Genomic DNA, 24714 nt, shown 5'->3' with positions numbered 1-24714 from the left:
GGGATATGTGTACAACAACACTTGGGTCCTTTAAAATATGGCCATAAGGTAACTGGAAGAAAGCTCTAGACAACATTCTGGTCACAGAAAGATGATATATCATCTAAAATGTGTCAAATCTTCTGACAGAGTTTTGAAGGTAGCAAAGGGAAAGAAAAAAATCTGTTGTGCATTAACTGAACAGCAAAAAGGCACATCAAGATGATAACTGAAGTAAGGTGTTTCTATCAACTGTGAAAACTGCCATCCTGGAATGTTTATAAGCCCAAGTTGAGCATAAAAGAGGGGAATACAAAAGGAGCTCTAGCGAAGGAAGCATCAGCAGACGTTACACTCTATAATGTATATAAACAGTACATGTCAGTCTTTCTGGACTTCAATTAAGCCTATGATTCAATAGACTGTGAAGCCTGTTAAACATCCTTAATGAATTCATGGTTGACCTTAAACTGTTGGCATTAATTAGAAGCACCTTAACATGTAGAAATCCAAGTTAAAATCCTATGATGCCCTCAAGATTCCTTGGAGATACAACAGGAGTCTGACAAGGGAATAGGCTGTCTCCAAAGCTTTTCAATGGTGTTTTTGAAAAAAGTCATCTGTGAAAACTGACCAGTGCCCGATGAGAACTGGAACTAAATCCAAGGGGATTATGGTAAACTGTCTATTTTTAGCAAATGGTATGGCCATTCTGTCAAACAATGTAGAAATGCTAGGATTCAAATTGAACTGTTAAATGAAACTTCCAAACAAACTGGCCTGCAGATATCATTTGAAAAAACAGAAGTATTCACTAACATCGAAGATGCCCCTGCAAAAGTTTGGACAAAATATGAAGATATCAGCAAAGTACAAAAATTTAAGTATCTGGGTGAGATCATTATGAAAAATGCACTGGACAGGAAAGCGCTTAAGGAAAAAGTACATGAACCTGAAATAGTCTAACTAGCATTGTGCTCAATGCATAGCTATAAAATGCTTTTCACAAAACACTAAGACACATCAGTATGAAATGGTTCTGAAGCCAGCTGAAACCCTGTGCCCAAATGTAAATATAGGCCTCTTCAAAGAAATGAGGAAAAAGAACCCAAAATTACGAAAAAGAAATCATGGGAATCAACTGGAGGAATGACATGCACCAAAAAAGATCAATGAGGGATGTCTATGACAAAATATGAAAAATTAAAGATTCAATCTGTAAAAGATGTATACAATTTTATGGTCACTTCAAATGAATGGACAGGAACAGTTGACCAAGATCTTCCACTTTTTTAAACAATATAAAAGAAGACCTCCAGCTCCTTCAAATGGAACACAAATAGACTTGAAACAGGGATCCCTTCAATTAGTTGGTTTCATATCCTATGGATCATTCTGCATGATAAAATGTAATCATGTGAAATGAGTCATTTTACATTCATATCTCAAATTAATTTGAATATTGTTACATCTGAATATTAATAAGTTTTTTAAAATATAGAGATGTGAGGAATTCTTCTCTGGAATAGAAGAGTTATCAAGGAGAAACTTTTCAGTTTGTTTTCAAATTTTACTTTGCTGTCTGTCAGACATTTTATAGCACTGGATAAGTGATCGAAAATTTTAGTTGCTGCATTGTGAACCCCACATTCTACTGAAGACATTTTTAATGTATACTAATGAATGTCATTTTTCCTTCTGGAATTGTAATTTTGTATGTCATTGTTGTTTTCGAACTTTAGTGGATTATTTACAACAAATTCATGAAGGAATAAATATACTGTGAAGCAGTAATCAGAATGCCCAGCCCCTTAAACAGGTACCTACAAGACGATCGTAGTTGGGCACCACATATTATCCGTGGAGCACATTTTTGAACAAAGAAGATTTTTTGTTAAAGATGAATTTCCCAGAACATTATTCCCTATGACATTAGTAAATGAAACAAGCAAAATCTGTCAACTTACTCATTTGTTCCCAAGATCTGCAATGATTTCAAGTGTAAGTGTTGCTGAAATAAGTTGTTTTAAGAGTTCCAAAATGCATCTTTTCAAGTTTAAATTCTCATCAGCATGGACAGACAAGAACTTGAAGTTTCCACCCTATTTATTATTTCCTCACCATGTGTTTAACTTATTATTGGTGTAGTACCCCTAAATGTGCAGAACTGAATATTTTGTCTTTTTAAAACTGAGGATGAGACCATTCATAAAAAGCCAGCAATGGCACTTTTAAGAACATAGTTTACCATCTCTTCTGTTTCTATATGTATGCTTGCACTGATAACAATACTAGTGTCATCAGCATAAAGAACTAATTCTGCTTGTTGTATACTAGATGGAAGATTGTTTATGTTATCCTTGGGGAATCCCATACATGATTTCTCCCCAGTCAGAGTAATGACCCCAGATCAGAATGGCTGAATTACTAAGTACAGCTTTGCGCATTCTATTGGTTAGATATGACATTATCCATTGGTTGGCTATACCATCAGTCTCATAAAACTTTAATTTATCTAGGAGAATAATGTGATTGACACAGTTAAATGTCTTAAACAGGTCACATTAAATTCCAACTGTGCACCATTTTACTATTTAATGCTTGTACAATTTCATGAATGTACATGTAAATTGCATTCTCAGTACAGCATCTCTTTTGAAATCCAAACTGTGATTTGTTAAGAATATTATTGTTGCTCTGGTGGGATACTGTTCTAGAATACTTGTATATCACCTTCTCACAAGTATTGGAAAATGCTGTGAGCAGTGAAACAAATTGGTAGTTATTGACATCTTTCATATCACTTTTCAATAGGTGTTTGACAATGGCATATTTCAGTCTCTTTGGAAAAATACCTTGAGTTATTGATGCATCACACATTTTAGATAAAACCAGGCTTATTACATGGGAACGTATCTTTAGTATTCTATTGGAAACACTATCGAAACCATATCAGCTTTTATTCTTGAGAGAATGTATAATTTTCTAAATTTCAGAAGTAGTAGGTGATACACTCACATGATTAAATTTTATGAGAGTTGCTTTTTCAACATGCTGCTGCTTTCTTTTCCATACTTTCTGTTATATTTAGGAAATTATTATTAAATATTCAGTATTTGCTACCTGTGACTCACCATTTATAGCCCTTTGATTCAGGTCAACAGTGATATTATCCTGTTCTGTTCTGTGGCTGGATGACTTGTCTCTCATCTCACTACATTCCATGTAGCCTTAAGTCTGTTGTCAGAATTACTGATTTATGACATTATGTGCATGTTTATGGCTTTTTTAATAACTTTTCTTACTAATTTTGAGCAGCTTTTGTAGTGTGAAACTACTGTAGGATCTCTACTTGTTCTTACTAACAGATTCATTTCCCTTTTCCTTTCATAAGCTACTTTAATCCCTCTAGTGACTCATGGTTTTTTACATGGATATTTAATGTTTTTTCTGGTTAGCTTATGCAGAAAGCTATTTACAAGTAATGATATGAATTTATCATGGAATAGATTAAATTTTATGTTAGAATTTGGTTCACTATAAATTTCATCTCAGTTCATCTCTTGTACACTATTCTTAAAAACATATGTTTTGGAGTTTTTATTATTCAAACTGATTTCCACTGAGGAGCATCCATACTGTAGGGAAATATGTTATCTATCCCATTTAACTGTGCATCATGATCAGAGAGAGCAATTGTTATTTTCTTGCTTTGAGCTTCACCAATGAAAACTGACTTTATCCACCCACTGGAAAGTTAATTACTGAGATCAAACTGTATGATCCACATAAAGTTTCCAGATCATTTTTCCCATCAGAGTCCTTAAGAAACTCTGCACTGAAGTCACCACAGACTATCAACTTCTTGCAGCTGTCTGACAGATAGCGTAGTAAGAAATCCATATTCGTCAAAAAGGGTTCAAAATTTCTCAGTGGGGACCTATATACAGTTACCTAAAAACTGAACTATTTTCCAGTATTACTTCACAAGCACACATTTCTAGGTGCTGTTCACCACAAAATCTACTTGCCTCAATGTTTTTGAACTTGTGTTCTATATTAACAACTCCTCCCATTTCCATATTAGTTCTGCATGAATAAGCTGCTAGGGTGTAATCTTTTATATGTAACTTATCTAAACTTATGGTTATGTGGTACTCAGATAAGCAAAGGATTCCTATCTTTTCAGAGCTCTCAGAATCTCAGTCTCAACTTATCATTATATAATCAATCTGAAACTTCCCAGTGTCTTCAGGTCTCTTCTGCATATACAAAATTCTTAAATCATTCGTAAACTATGTGTTTGTGATGATTAACTTAAGCTCGGTGCAAAATTCTTTCGTGTGCAAAATTCTTTCAGGTTGCTTCCTTTTTCATTCATTTCCCCAAGTTCAAGTTCTCCTACTGTTTTTCCTTTTCTTGTTTTTTTCTACTACTGAAGTCCAGACCCCTCCACAATTAAATTTTTGTCTCCCTTAACCAACTATATAATTTCTTTTATCTCATCATACATTCTTTCAATTTCTTTATCATATGTGGAATGCTTATAAACTTGTACTGTTGTGGTGGATGTTGATTTTGTGTCTATCCTGACTTTGATATCTTGTTCACAGTGCTGTTTATAGTAGCCTAAATGAACTACTATTTTCTTATTCATTATTTGAACTACCCCTGCATTACCCCTATTGGATTTAGTCTTTATAAGCCTGTACTCACCTGAACAGAAATACAACTCATCATGCCACTGCACATCACTAATTCCCACTATATCTAACATCAACCTATCAATTTCCCTTTTTAAATTCCCTAATCTACCCACCCAATTAAGATAAGTAACATTCCATGCTCTGACCTGTAGAATACCAGTTTTGTTTTTCCTGAAGACAACATACCTCTGAATAGTCCCCACCCAGAGATCCAAATGGTGGACTATTATACCTCTGGAATATTTTACCCAAGAAGATGCCATTATCATTTAACCATATAAAAAAAACTGCAGGCCCTCATCAAAAATAGCAGCTGCAGTTTCCTCTTGCTTTCCCCCATTTGCATTACAAACATAGCAAGGCTATGTTGGCTAATTTTACAAGACGAGACCAGTCATCATCCTGACTGTGACCCCTGCAGCCATTAAAAAGACTGCTGCCCCTGTTGAGAAACCATACGGTTGTCTGGCCCTCCATTGTGTTGGCACCTACGGTACTACTGTCTAAATAGTTGAGACAAACAAGCCACCCCTTGCCAGCAGGTCTGTGGTTCATGGGGAATCTTTATGCTTACAGAACAGAAACATCCCACAAGTGCATTACACACATACTCTTCGAATAACATATGTCCATAAATATAAGGAAGTGCTATTGTTTTATAATGAAATCCACACCGGTATTTTGTAAACATTAACTGTATAGGAGTACATACCTTTAAAGAAAACTGGTAGATAGGGTTGATAGTATTCAGATCATTGAGAATGAAGTACAGGAGAGATGCTCGAGCTGCTGCCGGTCTGTATAGCTCCCGAGCCTGGTCAATCTCAACGGATGTCACACGGGCCTCAGCAACTTTTCTTTCAATTTCAGCTGCTGTCCGTTTTGTTGTCTCTAGATTTTCTACAAGTGCTGTGTCACCCAGTATGTTACCACCAGCAGAAGACAACCTTGACAGCAAGTCATCTTCTAACTGTTTTAACATTATTTTAAAGTCATTCTGTTGTTTTGTTAAGTCAGCCTGTAAATAAAAGAGTAATTATTTCAAGACAATATTGTCCAACACATACTCAAGATGATAAAAATGGACTGTTCCCATGCTAAAGAAATTAGAAGCTGCAAGTAAAGTACGAAGCCTATTGGTGGAAATGGATGCCACTTATTCTTTGTCAATGCACAGGATTGAGCCCACTTTTAATTATCTGCTAGTCCATTCTGTATATTGCAGAAAATATGAAGAGGCAAATAATAGTCAGTTACACCCACCAAATAACAATGATTTGATACTGTAATACTAAGTACACAGCAAACTTGATGCAGTGTCATAGAGGGGTATTCAGGAAGTAAGAAATGTTTACAATTTATGTGACAGACATATTGTATTCACAGAAATGTGAACAAGTGCTAACTACCACAGTTCATCAGAATACATGCAACTATTAGAGAGAACAGGAACTCCTATGCTTGAATAGCTTGCAATAATGTCCAAGAGTATCTGTATGCTCACAGCATGTTTAGTACACTTAGACAGCCAGTTCTTTAATGCACAGCTCAGAAATTCATCGCCACACTGAAAAGTGTACGGTGAACAGATACTGGGTGCATTAGTGTTATGGAGATAACAGAAACAGTTCAATAAAGGATCCAACAAGATGCACAGGATGAGTAGAGAAAAGGAGAGGCAAGGCAGGGATAACTCACCATGATAACTTCGTGCATTTTCACAAATTTCTTGTTCACTACTGCAAGAAACTGTCACAGAAGAACTGAACTTCTGCAAATTATGTGCCTGCAAGAACCCACATTTGCTAACAGAAGAACATACAAAGCTGCAAAAGAATTGGCATATAAATGCTTCAAAGTGGTAGGCCTAATGTCCAGAGGGCTATGGTTTTTGTAATCATATTGTGACTGTCAATGAAACTTGGTGCTTCTTGGGCCTCCACAAACAAAATGACAGCTTCTTACCACTCAGAAACCGCTATAACCTGCACATGGTTGTTTAGGACAGAAAACAATACTGCCACTGAATTTTTTGGAGCATATTGGAGCACCGATATCAGCATTCCACAAAGAGAAATGCTGTACAATTCAAAACAAGTGCTGTGGCAAGCTGAGCTATATTTTTCTTCTCCTTTTTCATCCACAATTGTTCATCTCCATATAGCAGTTGGAACATTACATACTATGGCTGGGAAGCAGTTTCCTTTCATTCTAAAGTCCCAACATACCCCATTCAATTTAATTTTCATCTCCTTTTGCACTTTAAAGTGTTTTTAATTGGCAAGAGATTTCACCATTAAAATACTACTGAACAAGATGCTAACAATTTGTTAACATTATGGATAGCATAACTCTTCATTATGGGGAAACAAAACATATTATCTACTTACTACACAATAACTGTCATGTTAGAACACAGTCCAATGTACATGAACTCCTTTATAACCCAACATTGTGTTCTGGAAAATTTTGTGTTCTTTTAATTGGCTAGTGGAACTTACTTTCTGCAAATTATTTGAATTATGACACTTCAAGATAAAGTCAGAGATTATATGTTTCATTCCCTACTTGCGAAGCTCAATACTGTTGTGCCCTGAAAGAGAATGCATTCATAGAACAAGCATAAATTAAACGTACACAAACAATTCCTGTGGCAAATTGACTGTCAAATCATTATGCAAATTTGGTTGTATATATAGGGAGAGGTAGTAAGAGGATGAGATAGGAAAGTGGTGCCAGTGAGCTACGTTATTGCAGGCAGGGAGAGTTGTGTGGAGCAAGTGATGGAGTGGAGGAATAGTTTGGGAGTAGGGAATACAACAGAGGCAGAGGATGAAAGAGGGGAGAGAGTGAATGTACAAGTCTTAACCACATCCTTTGCCAGGGCTTAAGCTGCCTATCATCATGCCTGATAAATGAAGAACATCCTATTCACAACCCATCAGACTAGGGATGGTGGCTATCGCTGAACCATTAGGTTTTTGGTTACACCATTTTTTTTTCTCCCTTTTATCCTGCCTGTGAAAACTGTTCAATATAACAGGTTTCTGAAATTACTGATTTTTTCTGTTATTTCCAGCAAAAATGTAAGCCATGAAATAAAGATACAAGTATTGTAAGACTCCAACAGACATTTGCATTATATGTTTCAAGACAAGTAGAATCAACACATCAAATAAAACACGCAAATAAAAGAAAAATCGATCCATCCACCATTAACTAAATTTACAAAAAAGTAATAAGGGGTTGAATACTACAAAAAATCACCAGTATTCACCTGATGATTTTAAATTTTTGATACTCTGCTCACAAATCATGTTGTAAATGAGCATCATATTAGTATTTAGACATTACAAATAGTCAATGCAAAATGGTGAAAACTGAGCTTGGTAAAGACTTTCTCATGTTAAGTTGTCTGTTTCCAGGGGCTACATGCTGATAAAGGCACATTATGTAGACAAAGGCAGCAGATCAATTACTTCTTATTTTTATTATAAACAATAAATGAACTGTCCAGTTTTCAATTTATTATTGTTGCCATAATTTACTTTCTCTTTTATTATTTCATAGAAATGGCGCACAAAAATTAAGATTTTGTGTAAAATTTGTAGCATTCTTTGTGTTTAATTATTTCCAATGAAAATCCTGTTTTGAAGTCAAATATATTTACTTTTCAACAGGAATTTCAACATAATTGATTTTTTGCTAACACAAATAAAAAGGCATAAAAAAGAAAACAAATGAACAATTTAGATACTATGCAGAACATAACATTTGCAAGGGACAATTACATGACAATACTTAAAATTTTCGTAATGAATTAATCTATAGGCCAATATTTATTGTTCAGTCTATGATGTGTTGATCTGTAAGTTGACTCCTCTTATAAGAAACAATATCACTGAAAGACAAACTAATCTTCCAGAAGCCACATAACATCGTATATGGGCTATAAATGAGAAGCCTAGCTTACACCCTTTACACTGCTCCCAAAAAACAAAAGGAATGACTTCTGAATAGTAAAGGAATGCTGAAAATCAAGCTTTATTACATTCAGAAACAAACCATCAGGCTCCACTTGCCCACTCTTGGCTACTACCTGATCATGTGATGCAGTTGTTCTGACTTCCTCCCTTTGCAGTAAAGATTAAAGTTTACCAATTTTGTCCAAATAGGTTTTTACCTCATGGGTTAAATTCTGCAAAAGCTTTTCTGGTAATGAGGTGGTTTTTCAGATAGGATTTTGTTTACACTGTGTTTCAAACAGATTTTTCTTAATAATTTTTCAAGAATGGTTGCTAGAACAATAACATAACCTCCTGATATTACTGACTTCTGAAAATCTCCTTTGCAACCTTTTTAAAAGACTTTAAAATATCCAATGTTACTGACAATAAGTCAATATAATTTAAAACTTACAGACTACAGATGGTGCCACTCTGCAATATACCTGATGTTCAGTTATGATGGGAAGAAACTGCCACACAGACCAGGCGAAAGCATGTCTCGTACACTTCATGTATACGCGTAGCAGCTAATAGGCCATGCCATGTGGCAACAGGCACATTATTGTCTCAGCAATGTAGTATCGATTCTTATATCACGTGTTTGTTGCTCATTTCTGTCAGCATTGTTATTAAAATAGCACTACCCAGTTTTTCCTTTTTTTATTAGAAAGCAAATAAAATTTCTTTAATACCTTGTTTCTTAAAAATAGTTTTGCTTAAAAACCAAAAATTTTAGGACTACTGCAATGGAAAGTTTATATACCGGTTTAATGACCCTGTTATTAGAAACAAATAAAAAAAAACTGTTATAATCAATACCAAACAAATACCTAAGAGTACTGGTTATTCAGAACAAAAATACCAGTATCGGTTTTAACCAGTATGTTTTTCCTTTTCCTACTGCCGTCCTCATTTCATGGCTTTCAACCACTTTTCATTGCAGAATTAACTTCTACTTTTTATGGCATATGTTGCTAAATCTTCTTGCCTTGTATTGTTACTTGGATGCGTGCTATTTTCTTGCATATTTGTCCCCATGTTTAGGTGCTCTGTATTTTAATTCTGAACTGTGCATATTTGTTTATTTACTTTTAATCCTCTTTACAATTACTTTCCTACCAGATAATTATACCTCACCTCATGTAGCAGCACACATTAGCACATATGTTGTCTGCTACTGATTCTAGAGTAGCACTCTTTCCATACCTCCAAATTTGACACAAGAACTTTTTGCATTTTCTCATCTTTTCTGCTGTTATTTGTAATTCCTTTTACACATCTCCAGTGTTTATTGCTGTTCTATATTATAACTGTTCATAATATCTTAAATTCGTAATTCCTATGCTACAATAAAATTGTTCTCCTGTCAGGCTTCAAATGCCAGCTCTCTACATTTCCTCAACAGTGTTTTATGATAGGAATGTCATCTTCACTCCAAGTATTCTCGCTTGAGTTTGTAAAGCATCTCCATAATACTCACCTGTTGATCGAACCTACCAGTAACAAATCTAGCAGCCTGCCACTGAATTGCTTTGACATATTCCTTTAATTCAGCCTGGTGGTGATCAAAAACACTCGAGCAAGATTCAAGAATGGGTCACACTAGTGTACTATATGTAGTCTCATTTACGGATCAACCACACTTACCTGAAATTATCTCTATAAACCGAAGTAGGTCATTCATGTTCCATACTACTGTCCTCATTTGCTCATTCCATTTCATATTGCTTTGCAACATTACACCCACTTATTTAGTTGAAATAATTGTAACACTATTCATGCTGTATGCTAACATTATGGAAATGATTTTCCTACTCATCGGCTTTGACTTACATTTTTCTACATATAGAGCAAGCTGCTATTCATTATACCAACTAGAAATTTTGTCAAAGTCATCTTGTATCCTCCTACAGTCACTCAGCAATGATGACTTCCTGTTCCACAGCATCATCAGTAAACATCTGCAGACTGCTGCTCATCCAACCTGCCAGATAATTTATGAATTTAGAGAATAATAGTAGTCCTATCACTTCTTTGGGACACTCCTGATGATACCCATGTCTCTGATGAACATTTGCCACTGAGGACACTGTACTTGTTTTTGTTACTTAAGAAGTTGCCGAGCCACTCACAGTTCTGAGAACATATTTCCATATGCTCATAGCTTGGTTAACAGTCTGCAGTGGAGCACAATCTCAAACACCTTCCAGAAAAGTAGGAATACAGAATCTGCATGTTGACCTTCATCTATATTTCACCAGTTACCATGTGACAGCAAGCTGAGTTTAGCACAACCAATGCTTTCTAAAACCATGCTGATTTGTGGATACATGCCCCACCATCTCAAGGTAATTTATATTTGAACTGAGAATATGGTCAATAATTCTGCAGCAAACTGATATTGCTCTGTAATTTTATGAGTCCCTTCTGTTACCATTCTTATATACATAAGTTACCTGAGCTTTTTTCCACTCACTTGGGTCTTAGTGCTGGGCGAGACATTCACAATAAATGCCAGCTAAATAAGGGGCCAATACAGCAGAGTACTCTCTTTAAAGCCGAACTTGGTTTAGGAAAGAAACAAATGAGGGTTTTTGTGTGATGTGTTACAATCCAAGCACAATCTGTCACCATGCTAATATATGTCCCAACTTTTACCCTATAAATATCTTGTGGTCACTGTTCTTGAAGTTATTTACTGTAGTGGACCTGCTATGCAGTGCTTCTAGAAAGTGTTGTGACCTCTTGACAACAGACTTCTTTAAGTCTCACAGGGGCAGATGCTGAAAGAGAGCTCAGATCTATTCAAGCTACTAAAACAACAAAGTAACTTTTGAGATAATTCTTCTGTATTATAAATGCAATTTTTCAACTGTACAACTGCATTTACATCTGTGGGTGAACAAATCTCTCTTAAAAAGTACCTCAAAACAGATCACAACATGTATTCAAGTACTGATATGATATTACACAATGACAGGTCTCATATAATCTTTAATTTTTCTGGTGTTGTCATTATCATCCAGGTCATTTGCTTCCCCATAGCTTAAGGGACCCTGCACAGTGCATAGAGACACTCACTCATCATGTGTTGTCAATTTTCTGAGCTGATGTCTTTTGCACACAGTCTTCACATATGCAAAGCAAGGCATGCACTATGGATTGTTCCACAACCTAAACAACATTTCTGGTTTCCACAAACAGCTTTTGTTGGCCTGAGTGGTTAGAAGTGAAACATATTTTCTGCAGAATCAACACGTCACACTACCGATTCCCCCACTGAGGTGAAATATGTCATGAAACCCATCTTACTTGACTACTCACAAACATCACATAACACTGAAAAATGTCAACAAATAACAATAGTTTTAACTTTCATTCAGTTACTGGTATTTATGAGAGCTTAACTCTCCCCTTTGCATTTTCATTTTAGAAAAAATATCTGTTGCATAATGCAGCTTTTACGGATGAAAGACAGAGAGTCTAAAATAGCCTCATTTCACATTTAACATACTTCATTCAACATATTGGTTTATGTCTATTCAACAGTTTATGCGTATTCAACCGTTGTTCATTGCATGCTACAATGTAGTAAATGACTTTGCAATTATGCATTTTATTGCTCTATTTGTACTGGAGTTCTCTCGTACATTATCCAGTTAGTTTATACTTATTATTTCATTCTCGTAGCTAAAATTATAAGAGATATTTGCCTTGTTTGTTCAGCTACATCATTATTGGAATACTCTTACTCAAAGGTAATTGCATTTACTTTTCTTTCAATTCACTGATTACAATAGCATGATTTTCTCAAATTTATTCAGATAGAAAATATTTAAGTTCATTTTACCATAGGGAGTTACATCCTGACATTTTGATCTACACCATTCTCCACAATTTCAAATCTCAAGACTGTGGTAAGTCAAACATGTGCAGAAAAGTAAATTCAAAGAATCATCACTGCCCATGTACGTCTGACCACTTCAACCATGTGACAAACAGTCACTGTACAGCTTCCCACCTCTGTAAGAACTGCATTTACACTTTGTCTTACAAGAAGATAGTGTATGAATGCATTTTTATCTTTTCATTGTGAGCATCCCTTTATTAATCCGTCTATACAAAAAACAGTTCAAGTCATTCCATCTGTGGATTCACCTAACTATGGATTAGAGCGTCCGTTTCCTGTTTTCAACTATCCTTCTCCTCTCCAATGCATACATAAAACTGGGTATGCCCTGTCTTAAATCTTTAACAACATGCACAGCCTCTAACCCTTATCTTTCTGCATCTCAGTGACAAAGTTTCTCCATAGCAAATTGACTCTGCCCGGTTACTCCAAACATATGTTTCCTGATGACTCCTTCTTTCTTATGTTTTCATCTTTACTTCTTCTAATGCAATAGCTTACAAATATTTTATCTCCTACATTCATATTACCATTTGTTACTACTAACATTGATGCACACTTCTTCAAGAAGTCTTCATATTCTAATAGATACTTGTTGTCAATGACTGTCCCTAAGGATCTCTTCATTGCATTATAATGTTTATCATTATTTTTTGTTACTAAAATGGCCATAGTTCGCTCACATAAAAAATGAAAAAATGCAATACTAAGTGTTTATTTGTATGAAATGTATTTTTTTCTTGATTTCTTTATACAAATTCTCACTGGATATATTAAAAGTTAGATTCTACAGCTGTGTTGAGCATAAGTTTCAGTTTGCCCTTAATCTGTACAATATACACACATTAAAAAAAACTTTTGCATCATCCTGGTTCCCAGAACTCCTGAAGACAGATGTTGACTGTGGATATTGTATCACAGACACAGTCCCTTTGACTGTTCAGAGATGTCACTGAACTTGCCCAAAGATGTAAATAACCATGAATGAGCAGCACCTGTTAGACAGAGGGGGTCTGACAGCCAATTACTTCCAGTCATTCCACTAGAAAGGAAGTACACAACTCGTGTTGTCTGTAGTTCAACCATGGTTCTACATCTACATCTACATCTACATTGATACTCCGCAAGCCACCCAACGGTGTGTGGCGGAGGGCACTTTACGTGCCACTGTCATTACCTCCCTTTCCTGTTCCAGTCGCGTATGGTTCACGGGAAGAACGACTGTCTGAAAGCCTCCGTGCGCGCTCTAATCTCTCTAATTTTACATTCGTGATCTCCTCGGGAAGTATAAGTAGGGGGAAGCAATATATTCGATACCTCATCCAGAAACGCACCCTCTCGAAACCTGGCGAGCAAGCTACACCGCGATGCAGAGCGCCTCTCTTGCAGAGTCTGCCACTTGAGTTTATTAAACATCTCCGTAACGCTATCACGGTTACCAAATAACCCAGTGACGAAACGCGCCGCTCTTCTTTGGATCTTCTCTATCTCCTCCGTCAACCCGACCTGGTACGGATCCCACACTGATGAGCAATACTCAAGTATAGGTCGAACGAGTGTTTTGTAAGCCACCTCCTTTCTTGATGGACTACATTTTCTAAGCACTCTCCCAATGAATCTCAACCTGGTACCCGCCTTACCAACAATTAGTTTTATATGATCATTCCTCTTCAAATCGTTCCGTACGCATACTCCCAGATATTTTACAGAAGTAACTGCTACCAGTGTTTGTTCCGCTATCATATAATCATACAATAAAGGATCCTTCTTTCTATGTATTCGCAATCGATCACATCTGCATTGTTACTTTGTGCCAGGAAGGGCTCTCAACAAGGGAAGTGTCCAGGTGTCTCGGTGTGAATCAAAATGATGCTGTTCGGAAGTGGAGGGGATACGGAGAAACAGGAACTGGCGATGACATGCCTCGCTCAGGCCGCCCTAGGGCTACTACTGCAGTGGATTACCACTTCCTACGGATTATGGCTTAGAGGAACCCTCACAGCAATGCCACCATGTTGAATAATGCTTTTTGTGCAGGCACAGGATGTCACATTATGACTCAAACTGTGCGCAATAGGCTGCATGATGCACAACTTCACTCCCAACATCCATGGTGAGGTCCATCTTTGCAACCACAACACCATGCAGCACGGTACAGATGGGTCCAACAACATGCCAAATGGATCGCTCAGGATTGGCATAATGTTCTCTTCACCAATGAGTGTCGCATATACCTTCAACCAGACAATCGTCGGAGACATGCTTGGAGGCAACCTGGTCAGGCTGAACGCCTTAGACACACTGCCCGGCAAGTGCAGCAAGTTGTAGATTCCCTGCTGTTTTGGGATGGCATTATGTGGGGAGGACATATGCTACTCGTAGTCATGGAAGGTGCCGTAACTGCTGTATAATACGTGAATGCCATCCTCCGACCGATAGTGCAATAATTTTGGCAGCATATTCATCTTCATGGACGACAATTCATGCTCCCATTGCGCACATTTTGTGAATGACTTCCTTCTGGATAACAATATTGCTCGACTAGAGTGGCCAGCACGTTCTCCAGACATGAAGCCTAACGAACATGTCTGGGATAGATTGAAAAGGGCTATTTATGGACGAAGTGACCCACCAACCACTCTGAGGGATCTATGCCGAATCGCCATTGAGGAGTGGGACAATCTGGACCAACAGCACCTTGATGAACTTGTGGATAGTATGCAACAACGAATACAATGCAAGAAGATGTGCTACTGGGTATTAGAGGTATCGGTGTGTACAGCAGTCTGGACCAACACCTCTGAAGGTCTCGCAATATGGTGGAACAACATGCTATGTGTGGTTTTCATGAGAAATAAAAAGGGCTGAAATGATGTTTATGATGATCTCTATTCCAAGTTTCTGTACAGGTTCCGGAACTCTCGGAACTGAGGTGATGCAAAGCTTTTTTTTATGTGTATATATATGATGATGTAGATGAAGACGAAATGGGAGATAAGATACTGCGTGAAGAGTTTGACAGAGCACTGAAAGACCTGAGTCGAAACAAGGCCCCGGGAGTAGACAACATTCCATTAGAACTACTGATGGCCTTGGGAGAGCCAGTCATGACAAAACTCTACCATCTGGTGAGCAAAATGTATGAGACAGGCGAAATACCCTCAGACTTCAAGAAGAATATAATAATTCCAATCCCAAAGAAAGCAGGTGTTGACAGATGTGAAAATTACCGAACTATCAGTTTAATAAGTCACAGCTGCAAAATACTAACGCGAATTCTTTACAGACGAACAGAAAAACTGGTAGAAGCGGACCTCGGGGAAGATCAGTTTGGATTCCGTAGAAATGTTGGAACACATGAGGCAATACTAACCTTACGACTTATCTTAGAAGAAAGATTAAGAAAAGGCAAACCTATGTTTCTAGCATTTGTAGACTTAGAGAAAGCTTTTGACAATGTTAACTGGAATACTCTCTTTCAAATTCTGAAGGTGGCAGGGGTAAAATACAGGGAGCGAAAGCCTACTTACAATTTGTACAGAAACCAGATGGCAGTTATAAGAGTTGAGGGGCATGAAAGGGAAGCAGTGGTTGGGAAAGGAGTGAGACAGGGTTGTAGCCTGTCCCCGATGTTATTCAATCTGTATATTGAGCAAGCAGTAAAGGAAACAAAAGAAAAATTCAGAGTAGGTATTAAAATTCATGGAGAAGAAGTAAAAACTTTGAGGTTCGCCGATGACATTGTAATTCTGTCAGAGACAGCAAAGGACTTGGAAGAGCAGTTGAACGGAATGGACAGTGTCTTGAAAGGAGGATATAAGGTGAACATCAACAAAAGCAAAACGAGGATAATGGAATGTAGTCAAATTAAATCGGGTGATCCTGAGGGAATTAGATTAGGAAATGAGACACTTAAAGTAGTAAAGGAGTTTTGCTATTTAGGGAGTAAAATAACTGATGATGGTCGAAGTAGAGAGGATATAAAATGTAGACTGGCAATGGCAAGGAAATTGTTACTGAAGAAGAGAAATTTGTTAACATCGAGTATAGATTTAAGTGTCAGGAAGTCGTTTCTGATAGTATTTGTATGGAGTGTAGCCATGTATGGAAGTGAAACATGGACGATAACTAGTTTGGACAAGAAGAGAATAGAAGCTTTCGAAATGTGGTGCTACAGAAGAATGCTGAAGATAACTAACGAGGAGGTATTGAATAGGATTGGGGAGAAGAGAAGTTTGTGGCACAACTTGACTAGAAGAAGGGATCGGTTGGTAGAACATGTTTTGAGGCATCAAGGTATCACAAATTTAGCATTGGAGGGCAGCATGGAGGGTAAAAATCGTAGAGGGAGACCAAGAGATGAATACACTAAGCAGATTCAGAAGGATGTAGGTTGCAGTAAGTACTGGGAGATGAAGAAGCTTGCACAGGATAGAGTAGCATGGAGAGCTGCATCAAACCAGTCTCAGGACTGAAGACCACAACAACAACATATATGATGATAAAATCTACTTAACAGCTCACCAATCCTTCAGTTTTATTTCTCTTAATGTAATGTATTAATAACTACAGCCTTTTAATTTCATTCATTTAACTTGCTTATTTGTTAGCACTCCCTTATCAGATATATATGAATGTGCCTGTTTATTTTACCCGCCAAAGAACACTGGTATGTCTCCATGTAATCTAAGTGTTGTCCTACCACTAAAACCAGGAGAGGATAGTGGATGATATTTTTGCTTTAAATAATGGGGTAATTGAAGAGGAAGTAGTTGCTTGATGGAAAATGGAAAAGGAAGTAATGAAGCAATTAACTGAGACTACTGGCAGACGATACTCCACTGAATTTTCATAGGATGCAAATTCTCCTGGGATTTTGAATTTCTTTAACATGTCATAATGTATAATCCCTTTTCTTGATTGGTCTGCAGGTCTACAAAGAATACTGCTTTTGGATCAGGTAAGCCCAGTACCCTGAAGGTTCCCCCATAGCGTGGAAAAAATTGCTTGTATCCTTTTTCAAATCAGAACTAGGATGGAAACCCTTAACTAATATTAAGTCCCCAGAATTTTCATTCTGGAAACTTTCCCTAGGCTGTGAATAAGCCATGTCTCCATATTATACTTTCTTCCATGAGTTGCAGGAGAGCTTCTCTGAAGTTTGGGAGAAAAGAGGTACTGGCAGATTGAGGCTGTGGAGATGGGTTGTGAGTCGTGCCTGGGTAGCTCAGATGCTAGAGCACTTGCCCACGAAAGGCAAAGGTCACAGTTTGACTCTCGGTCCGACACACAGTTTTAATCTTCCAGGAAATTTTAATATTAAGTTCTCAAACCTGGAATACTGGTGTAATTATTGCTTTTTTACTGTATTTCCATATTCAACTTTGCACTTATTTTTTGTAAATTTTCCTTCATCATACTGTGTAATTCTTCAGCTTTAATTTCTGTTGAAGGTGGCCACTTAAAAATAACTTTAATACTGGTTCACCAATGACAGTTTTAGTTCACCAATGACAGTGTTATTCACAATTTCTACTGGTTATAACTGTTGACATATGTGGAAGTTCATTCAAAATAATTTGGAACTCAGGAATCACCTGATCACATGTTGTACGGTAGTAACAAATGTATATTCTACACAGACATCCAATCTCTTTCATCTCCTGAGGGGGATATTTTGAAATAGCTGCATGTCTTATTCTTTCCCACACTAGAAAATCTTTGAAATTATTCCTTGTAAATTGCAATCCATTATCCACGAAGATTCAGCAAGGCCTACTGACATCTTTAAAATAGCCTCTTAAACATTTTATTACTGTAACTGAATTAGCTTGTTTGACAGAATGAAGTTTTATGTATGTCTACCAATATTCTATCAGTACTGTCAGTACTTTCCTGGTGACAGCATGTTAGCTACCTTCCATCTCTTGCTGCTATCTTCAGTGCTACATGAGTTGACTTCTGACATTGTTGTGTAAAGAACTGAGATGGGGAGTCATCTACTGTCAGTAACAACTCATATCTTCACTGTCATTTGTCTCTGGCATAAAATCACTACATGACTACAATAAGCTATTTTCTAATTCAGTATATTGAATCTGAGTTCTCCAGAGTACCCAGTATCTCTTCTTTAGTAAGACCACATTGGCATGACCTAACTGAAAATGAGTAATAAAGGGGAAGCAGGGGAGGAGAGGGGAGGGGGGGGGGGGAGGGAGGGGAGGCACATCAGAGGAAATACAACTAGTTATCATATTATTATTATGTTTACAATATCCAGTGTGGAAACCTTTCTGACAATGCATATTATCATCATTTGAAGCAGTGTTTGTTGACCACAACAAAATGCAACATTTGTACCTTTGTAATTATGATGACAGCTATATTCTAAAAAGGAGTCATGTCAGGAGTAACTGATCTGTCCTGCTATTCTATGTATTCTTCATGAAAACTTTAAAATTCAGTAAGTTGGTGTACAATATTGTCAACCGTATAAGAAATGAAGGGCAGTCAAAAAGTTTCGCAGAGAGATGTTAAAAACTCGATTTGTTATTACAAAAATGAAAGAGTAAATGTGTCCTTTGACCTCTTTCATTGTTTATAGAGTTTCTCTGATATTTAATTAAGAATGTTATCAGACTGTAGATCTTCACCAATTATAACATGTGTCCTCTTTAACATAAAAGACTACTGCAAGGAATAATAAAAAGAATCCAGTAATTACACCATATCATTTATCTCTGGAGTTAGAGATTTATAAACTTAGAAAGTTGGTTTAATGTATAAAACAAAAAACGTACTGAAGTCTGCAGTTTATAAATTTTCATTTATAATCCGAGATCTGTAAATTAGTGACTAGCATTTCAATACTGTTTTAGTAAATAGTTTACTTACTTTTAGTTCCTCTAGATCTGGCCGTTCAGCTTTCACAACTTCTGCTAGCAACTGATCTTCCAAGCCATCCCTTGTGACTGTAAAGTTAATGAGGGTTGTCTGTGCTTGCATCTCTGGTTTATAGTGTGGGTTTGCTAGCTTTGTATGCAAGAGAAGCCGAAATTTGCTATTGTATTCAACTTCCTTATCACCAATCTTAATAGCCCTGTCAATAAATGTAGGTGCTATGATATAAGACATACAACATCTTTTTCAAAGTAAATTATGAAGGAAATTCAAGCAAACAACATAAGATACACAATGTGACTATGTAAATTTTCCTGACATATTAACTAATAATATTCTTGTCAGATCTGCAGCCAGATCATTCAATCATATTGATACAATATTTCAGCAGTCCATTGGCCGTCATCTTCAAGTGAGAATGCTGTTTGTTAAATCTCACTGGAGCTGATACCTAACGTGAATGGAGGCTCTTTTATAAGGCACAGGGAACCAAAAGTGTCTGAGTGAGAAATTGTCATTGCTACTCTATAACAGCAAAGTGAACACCCTTGTGATGAAAGCTGGTAGAAATGATGACTTGCTGTGGAGTATGTAGCTCTGCCTTCTGAGTGAAAGAGCAATGATTTTTAATATCAGGTACATGAAGATGCCACATTTTACTTAAAGAACAGCCCCCTGTAATGCATGAAAGAACTTGAGGTATGATGGCAAACTTACATGAATTTAGAAGGAAGAAATGATGCCCTGAATCGTGGAAGAGAAATATGATTAAACAAAAGAAGGTCATGGGTTTGGAGCATACCAACTGGAAGTAAAATATTGTTCCTAAAAGGGAAACAGATGCAGATTGCAAGTAAACAGTCATACAACTTTCACCCTTTGTATCAATATGTATTGAAATATTATACTAAAATGTGATTATAAATTCCTTTCACGTCCATAAATTTTTAATTTATATTTAAGAAGTAATACAGGAAATTGGTAAAAATATGTTATTCAATGAAATACATTGGTTAATCATACACGGTTTCAAGAACTTCCCAGTTCCCGAGAAGGAACTATTGTTGACAGAATTCAACGATATACCAAACAAAGGTGGACAGGATAGGTACTCGAGTGCTTGTGTTCTTCCCTTTATACCAACTGTGGAAGGACAGGCAAACTACTGTTATAAGGTAACTGGCATGACAAGAAAAGTATTATTTTATTAACCATTTTTTCCTGAATTTTGTAAATCAGTGATTCACTTTTTATAAAATAATTAAAACAAAATAACATAAGAATATGATTTATGGCCCATTTCTGCACTTGTTAGATTATTTCAAGATTTCACATTATGTATCACAAATTTTCAGGTAAAGAAAAAGGTTGGTTTATGTCAAGAAAATTAATTAATGACTATTAGTTCATTCATGTTGTGCCAGTGCAACACTCTAAGGTAAATGATTATGGAATATATTTAATAGTGTTAGAGTATTACAAATATATGGTAGGATGAAGAGATACCTCTCAAGTTTCCAGAATGAGGTTTTCACTCTGCAGCGGAGTTTGCGCTGATATGAAACTTCCTGGCAGATTACAACTGTGTGCTGGACCGAGACTCGAACTCGGGACCTTTGCCTTTCGCGGGCAAGTGCTCTACCAACTGAGCTACCCAAGCACGACTCACGCCCTGTTATCTTGTTGACTTGTTAAAATTTGTTGTTGGAGGCCTTCAGCCGTAAAAGACTTGCATTCGGTAAAGATCCGGCTATGTGCCGCTTTGGTTGTAAAGGTTATTAAATTACAACAAATGTCAATTAGAAGGAGAAACTGACCTCAACCTTTGGCTCCTTTCCACAATCCTATTACCTGTTCTGCCCAGCCGGTTTAGCAGGCGTTCCAAGTTCTGCAAGGTTCGCAGGAGAGGATCTGTAAAGTTTGGAGGGTAGGAGATGAGGTACTGGCAGAAGTAAAGCTGTGTGGATGGGGCGTGAGTCGTGCTTGGGTAGCTCTGTTGGTAGAGCACTTGCCCGCGAAAGGCAAAGGTCCCGAGTTCGAGTCTCGGTCCGGCACACAGTTTTAATCTGTCAGGAAGTTTCATATCAGTGCACACTCCACTGCAGAGTGAAAATCTCATTCTGGAAATGTGCCCCAGGCTGTGGCTAAGCCATGTTTCTGCAATATCCTTTCTTTCAGGAGTGCTAGTTCTGCAAGGTTCGCAGGAGAGCTTCTGTAAAGTTTGGAAGGTAGGAGACGAGGTACTGGCAGAAGCAAAGCTGTGAGGAAGGGGCGTGAGTCGTGCTTGGGTAACTCAGTCGGTAAAGCACTTGCCCGCGAAAGGCAAAGGTCCCGAGTTCGAGTCTCGGTCCGGCACACAGTTTTAATCTGCCAGGAAGTTTCACCTCTCAAGTTCTTTAACTGTGAAGACCATGTGGGAAATGTTTCTTGACAACAATGGACTTCCTCAGTCATAGATCATTTTTAACCAAAACAAAAACAGTTCTAATCTTGGATGGCAAATGAAACACACTTTTAATATTAGAGTTCTCCTTGGTTCAGTTAAACATGATCTACAACTGAGAAAGTCTGGTATTTCCAAAACCCCTTGTAGGAAAACTTATACTGGCCAGACAATTCACACCATTCATGAAAGAGGCATTGAGTACCATCACCATACACGATTGCTACAACCTGAGAAATCTGTGGTGGTGGAGCACTAGCTAAGAAAGGGAGACAGAATGCTGTATGATGAGATACAAAATTGTCTTACTATTGGGATTGTCTCTTAAAGGAAGTAACTGAAATTAGATTATCAGATAAAATTATAAACAGAGACAAAGGCTACCCTTTAAGTAAACATGGAACCCTGTTCTATCTGGTGTTAAGAAACAACAGTCTTTGACACAGCCACAAAGACACATAGTCTGTAGCGATTCACTGTTTCTGCCAGCTTTCATCATTGTGGCGCTCTACCTTCACTTTGCATGTTAGTTAGTTACACGTTCCAAGGATCATTTTGCACAATAGGTTGCAAAGATGTGGAATGACTTATTTCACATTCACATCACAAATTAATTTGTACATACAGCTACACTCTGAAGATTTCCAAGTTGACTGTCTCTCTCTCTGCCGGAGACAGATGACAATGTATGCCACCCGCAGGATAGTAGATGTGCCAACAATGGTTTCAACATCATCCACCAACAGACAGCATAGTGGCATAGCTATCATAGCACCATCTGTGTCTATGCCTTAATAGGGAATACTCAGAGCCAGAAGGACCAGTGTTGTGCAAACGTGTGAAACAAGCAGGCAAGCCTGCAATGGAGAAGCATTTGTCCTTCATACAGCCAACTGAATAAGTTTCAAAAGGGTCAAACTGTGGCCTTTGGAGTGGCGGGATGTTCCTTTTGGAGAATTGCCATGCAAGTTGGATGTGCTGTGTCAATTGCGCAACAATGCTGGTATCAGTGGTCACGTGAACATTCTCACTGCCATAGACAAGGTTCTGGATGTTCACACAGCACAGACCCCCACCAGGATCATTGTGTTGTAAGGGCAGCAGTGGCAGATCATACAGCTACCACAGCACAGATAAGATGGCTTGTGAGCCCGGATGTGTTGTGAGCTGATTGTTGGTAATGGGACTATGGGCAACCACACCACATAATCAATGTGCATGGTTTGACTGGTGCCAACAGAGGATCACTTGGAAGATGGAATGGTGTGCTGTGGTCTTCAGTGATGAAAGCAGATTCTGCCTGCATGCAAGTGAGGGTCGTTTGTGCGTACAACACAGACTGTATGAGTGCTGTCTTGTAGACTTCATCCAACTTTATCCAAGACACACTGGCCCCAACCCAGGCTTTATGGTTTGGGTGCAATAAACTACAACTCTCGTTCACCTTTGGTGCTTCGGGAGAGGAAGCTAACTGACACCCAGTATGAGCAGAATGTTGTTGGGCATGTTCTTTTGCTGTTCTTGCAACAGAAAAATGATGTGTTTGTTCTAATTGGATAATGCTCATAATGCTCACCCATACACTGCCCATGAAACTCAACATGCACTGCTTGCATTGGTGCCCGTTTAGATTAGATTAGTACTATTTACTGTGTTTACAATTATTCTGCATCTCAAATTTGAAAATCCACTTCATTATTTACATGTTACTCACTAGAAACTAGCAATTTATTTACAATGTTATGCTTGAAATACACTGAATTTGGTGTCACTTGCTTTCCTTTCGCTTCTGGGGCATAATCACTTAAATTTACTGTTTCTGATATCATTCACTTTTTTGCTGACAGTAATTCTCATTGTCCTGAGAGTAGTTAAATGAATTTGGTCCTTTTTCTGTTTTACATCATTCCTTTGTTGCTCTATATTCTTGGAGATGTGGACTGTCCATTCAATGGACTCTCGTGCAAGCTGCCACGCGATCATTTGTATTAAGTTATTGGAGCTGTGTGTGTACAACACAACAGAGCATGAAACAAGAATGAAGATGTTCATTTCAACGTTCCTGAATAAACATTTTAATATTTCCATGAAAACAGTTTTTGAAAATATTACAGAATAGGATAGCTAAAAAAATCTACTCACCAAACAATTGCAGGGGAACACACATGTAAACGTACTTAAATTTGCAAACTTTTGGATCCAGTGGCTCCTTCTTCTGGCAGAAGGGTTGAAGGGGAGCTCCAAAAGCTTACAAATTTAAATATCTTTGTATGTGTGTTCTCCAACCGCAGCTTGGTGAGAAGATTTTTTAGCTATCCAATTATATTTCATTTTCAAAAATTGATTATTTTCATTGCTGTATTAGCCTGTGTGGCCATCATTCCTTCTTATGTAATTCCCTTGTCAGTCTTTGTTGCCATGTATCTTGTCAAACGGTCGCCTTTTTTCTACCATACATGCTATTCCGCTCATTTCTTTTTCTGTACCACCTATATTAATCAAAATCTTATCTCTATGAATCTTCTAGTACTGATTTCCATCCACACAGGTTGGTATATTGTTATTTACAAATTTGCATATAATACTCTGTTTATGGTTCATTAAACTGCAGGGCCTTCTCATATTTGCTTTTCACTGATTTATTTGCAAATTTGACATCAATTTTCTCTCCCATCCTCCATTTCCTAACTTACACGCAATTCTTTCACATTGTTGTGCATTTGTTTCTCACAAAGTCTGATCGATTTTTACTGCTGTCACCTGCATTAC

General features: G+C 37.4%; 1 protein-coding gene across 1 annotated transcript in view; it reads right to left on the bottom strand.

Moving 5' to 3' along the window:
• The window catches only part of LOC124606003 (dynein beta chain, ciliary), an 809537-nt gene that overhangs the window by 147048 nt on the left and 637775 nt on the right, over positions 1 to 24714 (bottom strand). The window contains exons 67-68 of the mRNA XM_047137965.1: positions 19497 to 19701; positions 5398 to 5703 (exon numbers count right to left, since the gene is read on the bottom strand). Coding sequence (XP_046993921.1) covers positions 5398 to 5703; positions 19497 to 19701 — 511 coding nt within the window. The remainder of the gene's footprint in view (positions 1 to 5397; positions 5704 to 19496; positions 19702 to 24714) is intronic.

The sequence above is a fragment of the Schistocerca americana genome, chromosome 3, assembly GCF_021461395.2.
Source record: "Schistocerca americana isolate TAMUIC-IGC-003095 chromosome 3, iqSchAmer2.1, whole genome shotgun sequence".
Taxonomy (NCBI): domain Eukaryota; kingdom Metazoa; phylum Arthropoda; class Insecta; order Orthoptera; family Acrididae; genus Schistocerca; species Schistocerca americana.
Note: the sequence above shows the minus strand (reverse complement) of the source record. Positions and strands in the feature narration are given on the sequence as shown.